This window comes from Triticum urartu, chromosome 1A (genome assembly GCF_056163025.1).
Source record: "Triticum urartu cultivar PI428250 chromosome 1A, HENAU_Tu73, whole genome shotgun sequence".
NCBI classification, from domain to species: Eukaryota; Viridiplantae; Streptophyta; class Magnoliopsida; order Poales; family Poaceae; genus Triticum; species Triticum urartu.
In genome coordinates this window covers 87,096,556-87,101,701 of record NC_141873.1, presented here as the reverse complement: position 1 = coordinate 87,101,701, position 5,146 = coordinate 87,096,556, and the positions used below count along the sequence as shown (strand labels likewise).

Below are 5,146 nucleotides of genomic sequence, written 5' to 3'. Positions count from 1 at the left end.
ATTTTTCTGAATTTTCCATTTTTTTCAAATTTACTGTTCATCAGTCAACGGGTCAGACCCGGTCAAAACCGGTCAAGGGGAGAGGAGGGTTGAATTTTGACCGGTTTTAAGAGTTGAAGGTTGCAGGTTAGACGGTTTTGGAGTTGGAGGTTGTATATTAGACTAGGGCTAGAGTTGAGGGGTGTAATATGCACTTCTCTCATTCCCATTCCCTGGCTCTAATTATCCCCAACCAAACACGTTGTAACGTGCACAAGGGCTGAAAAAGAGGAACATGGCATGAATAACCAAGGGAAGCAGTCAAAACAAGAATGATGTGCAAGTTTCTATTGCAACAAAAATAAAGGAGAAGAATGGAAGCAACAAACAATTAAATCAAAGGTTTGCACTGCCACTTCAAAATCTTCGATTAGCACATCATCTATGTTCTTCAACCATGCCATTGATGCCTTTGCCCAAGTACCCTCCGTGGGCAGATTTCAGAAACTATAGTACTATGCACTGCAGTGCAAAGCTTCTTGCATATATATGTGTTCAGACAGTACATATCGTATACGGTGAAGTGACACCGTCTTCTTCGATAGTGGCAAGAAAGTGTGTCACATATCATGAGTGATATATGCTACTCTGGAGCACTCCTTTTGATCACACAGCTTTATTTACAATCCACAATAGCAAAACACCAACTACCACTACAGTAAGTTATCTGATACACGAAGTAGAAGGGCTACGGCGCATAGGAAAACAATGGTGGCATCCATGACTGCATCTAGTCCCATCAACCGCGCCATCATCTCTGCGAGGGTTTCGCGCCCATGCATCTGCCAAACATGAGGTTTCAAGTAAGTACCCACTAAAGAAATGTTCAAACGAAGATAAGCAACTGCAATTTTTTTCCTTTCTTTCACATTCAGTCTTGACACTATGATAGTGTCAAAAAATCGTCTTATATTTTAATAGAGGGGGTATTCAGGAGTGTATATCTAATGTCATTTCTGTGTTCATTTGTTGTTAATGACAACCCAGAGGCGGAGCCAGCCAACTTCTGGAGCTTAGGTCAAACCTTCAGTGTGGCAGTTTTGATGAGTGCTTGCCCAACCAAGTTTTCGCTTGACCCCTAGAGCTTAACTAGAGACCTGAAACTTGTTCTGCCAAAAGATTCCAATTTGTATTTTTCTGAGCGCCATTTTTGATTGCCCCATAAATATGTGTGGGTTCATAAATAAGAGAGATCACATAAAACCTCTACTAGTACTACGTAAAAGCCGGACGGGAGTGCTTTCTCACCATAAATTAAGGCAGTTTGTACTTTGTAACATCCATATAAATCTTAATAGCCAACCAGGAAAAAGGTAAAGATTGAACGAGAGCAGGTCCAGCAATTTTCCTTGATTGGCAGAAAATTGGGGCCTACCTATGAAGGTTACAACTGTTACTCTTACTGTTTACCTGCACTTCTACCCCGTAACCCAGTAAAAATTAAGTCAAATGGGTCTTCACTTGCATGAGTATGACTTGTACGAAAAATCAATTTAGTTTGCAATGTACATATGAACTTCATATACAGTATGATGAATGATATATCAGGGGGAAGAAATCAAACCTCTACAAGATTCTTCAGTTTCATAGAGAAGTTCTGCTCAGCATGTTGGATACAGTAACGCAACATATCCAACACAGCTATATCAGTTTCATAGTCATCAGAACCTGTGTAGAAGATATAAGGTGTATTTCTTAGTTATGCATCATATTGAGAACGTGGCAAAAGCAACTGTGCAATACCTGGTATATCAAAAATTTGTTGGGGTGGAATGGCAAGTGTCTCTGCTAACTCATTCTGAACTTGGGAACGCTGTTGAAACGATAGTCTATCCCCGTGAGTAACCACAACAGCAGGCTTGTCATCTGCAATCACATTTGTTAAAATCACTCTGATGCTGACAGTACCAAATATAAATTTATCATACTGGTTAATTAATGAAACACATTGTTCAATGAGAACGCTGAGAATAAAAAGGCAATAATTCTATACAACAAATATACATTACATAAATCACAAATCTGTATACAAACCTCCTGAAAGAAAATATGTTTCAAACTATTCAAAGGAATATTAGTAAAAAATACATATGTGTTCATTTGTACATGCATATATTTATTACACATTTAGCACATTAAGGAACTACATAAAACTATAAGCATCATAGCTGCCCATACCTCCAAAAGACAAGAATGGATTCATAAATGTCCCGCGGAGCATATCCATATATCCTTTCTTATCACTTCCAATTGATCTTAATATAGAAACACCATCAACCACAAATATCACAAAGTTGACCTTCCTGGTTTTGCAAGGCCAAAAACTGTATTGCCTCCCCATTGATTTGAGGTTCTTAATCTTAGTGTCATCATCAGTATCCCTGTCAAAAAAAAGTGTTATGAAAAAGGTTAGCTAGTGCAATGTCGAGTAGTTAGTTTTCATATGTTGTATATTGCTTCGTTTAAGACTAAATAAGATTTATGAAAAACGAAAAAGGAAATGACAAAACAATGTTGAAACATAAGAATAAACTGGACACCTCTCTATGCATGTTCTGAAGGATAGTACTTGCAGGAAGCACAAGAAATAATTTGCAGGAAACATTTCAAATAATTCTCCATGTGTTCCCTTTAAGATACTAAAACATATTGTGACATCAAATTCTGTACAGATCTTGAACGGCGAAATGTTGACAATCACAGATATTTTGACTGACACAAAGATCCACTTGATAATGTATCTTTTGGTGTGAAGAATTAAAAGACCTGGAATACTCATACCCATAATTACAAGTGTAAGATTATTTTTTGCGAGAAAATCACAAGTGTTGGATGACAACAAATTTCTCCGAAATGAAAAGCCTAATGCACAGAACACCTACAAGACAATATATAATTGAATTAAGGATCACGTCTTACCATGTCACCATTTCCCCATGGCTAATTCCCTTCATCATCCAACGTTGCAGCATTTTGAAATCCTTTTCTGGGTTTCTGGACAAGCTCCTTGTATCACAAATACATATACCGTTTGAATTTCTTGGGATTTTATACTCCCGGATGAAGCTTGTACCATTTGATTTGGAATTATCTAGCAATGTAAACAGCAATAGGAAAATCAGCTGCACTCGCACATATCGAAATACTGCACCCAAAATTGATAAGACTTACAGGAAACCTGTGCCCGCTCTGGTGCAAACGGATCGTCATCTTTGTCAAAGACCCGTGTAATTCGGTTCACAAGTGTACTTTTCCCAGCACCTCTGGGACCCACCAATAACAATGTGGTGGTATCAGGCAACAAATAATCCCCAGCTTTTGTGTCGCCAACTCCTTCAATCCAATACCCAGGCTTATACCTGCTCATAGATTGAAATTACTGAACGAACATGCTGACCTCTCTATGATCTTTATCTACAAGATTTTTTAACTAGCTTTGCTACTTCAGTGTCATGTCATGAAAAATATTTATACAGTAGAATTTTTCTCTCTCCATGTTTGTTTACATAACCGCCTATGAACTCACTCAGACCAAAGAACTCATTGGAGTAGATACATAATACGTAGCAATGCTGTATTAGGAAATACACCATAAATAACACCACACTAGTTTTTTAAGATAGATACTGACCATTTCAACTTACGGGTTTATGAAACGTAAGTTTTGTAACCTGAGGTTCAAAATGGTAACCCAATTTAAGAGGACAAATTAGTCTAAATCAACCCCAAGGTGGGACTGAAACATTGCTGTCCCATAACGCAGACTTCAGTGATGACCATGTGTAAAGCGAATACACATCAACATACGTTCATTCCAAAACCAGAGACATGACACCACTTTCCAGCATCCCTTTTAGAGAATCATGCATGTGGCGCGTCAAACTACATGTTCTAGCAGTAGCACTCGGCATTTTCAAACAATAGTAGCATCTTATAAGTTCTTAACAAAGAGACCGGGGCCTATTTTCAACAACCACTAACCCTTCAGCGTAGATGTAAATATCACAGGAGCAGAGCACAAGGGATAAACAAACAAATTAAAAGGGCTACGCTACCTCCTGATGAGGTCTTTCGCCTCCCGCAGCGACCGGTGCTGAAATTGGCTGCCGTAGAGAAGGGCTTCCACCTCGGGGTCGTCGCAGATGCAGCCCCCTTCGGAGTCGCCGTCAGAGACCGGCACATAGTCGGCAAACTCTGTCACCACATAATTAAGCGGTCCATGCCCAAAAAGGTCAAGAAACAGAACCGATCGTACTACCAGATAGAAATTGGGATCAATCGGTTACTGGCAGAGCGAATCACCTCGAGGAAGGGACTCCGATGAGGACGAAGAAGGGGAGGCGGGGATGCCGGTGGGGCTGAGGTCGCCGCTGCCGCCACCCATGGATTTCTTGAAGAGGTCGCGCGATTTGGGGTTTCCGCGGGTTTGGGGGTGGAGAATAACGGGGAGATGGCGGGGCAGAGTAAAGCGGTCACGGCGTTAGTATTCCGATCGAGATATTTTGACGATGCAAGCAGGAGGTCCGCCGATTTTATTTTGCTATTAGGCCGACTCCAACTTATCCATCCATTTTATTGTGTCCATTTGAATTTGCATAGACAAAAAATACTGTCCAACGCGCCGACATAAAGGGACTCATCGACACCGAGCGAAAGCCCACGACTTCCTTTCTTTGTCCTCCCCTGGCTCATCTATGACACAACGGTCATTACCCCCTTCCACACCTGACCTTGTTGTCGTCGTCACCCTCATCCAATTTCGGCCTCTCCACCATCGCCGCTTCCATCGACCGGACCACCGCCGTCGCATCCACCAACACCCACTCTTACCGGCATTGTGACCGCTTTTCGGTGTCGTCTGAGTACTACAAAGTCTGCTTACCCAGGGTCGCCGGCAGCCTTCAGCATACCACCTCTACCTCATAGTCACCGCCGGAGGATGCGGGCTTTGACAGACCTCCTGCATGAACGGGCCAAGGATGGTGCCCTTCGCCACGACTCGTGCACACCCGCCTCCATCGTTGCCCACAAGGTGTTCAGCCCTTTGCAGGTCGAGACTCCTTCACGCCCACCACCGTCTAGTAAGGTAAGAATTCTTCACTCCGAA

The 5,146-nt window shown here is 41.7% G+C and overlaps 1 protein-coding gene across 1 annotated transcript; it reads right to left on the bottom strand.

The window, feature by feature from the left end:
• Nucleotides 1-477: 477 nt before the first annotated feature.
• Nucleotides 478-4,531, bottom strand: LOC125549236 (P-loop containing nucleoside triphosphate hydrolases superfamily protein). Its single transcript, XM_048712699.2, has 8 exons — nt 4,342-4,531; nt 4,095-4,233; nt 3,211-3,398; nt 2,959-3,130; nt 2,218-2,420; nt 1,783-1,905; nt 1,604-1,707; nt 478-821 (listed from the first exon to the last, which is right to left on the bottom strand). Exons 1-8 carry the CDS (start codon nt 4,421-4,423, stop codon nt 693-695), a joined length of 1,140 nt encoding a protein of 379 aa, XP_048568656.2. The 5' UTR covers nt 4,424-4,531; the 3' UTR covers nt 478-692.
• Nucleotides 4,532-5,146: the final 615 nt, after the last annotated feature.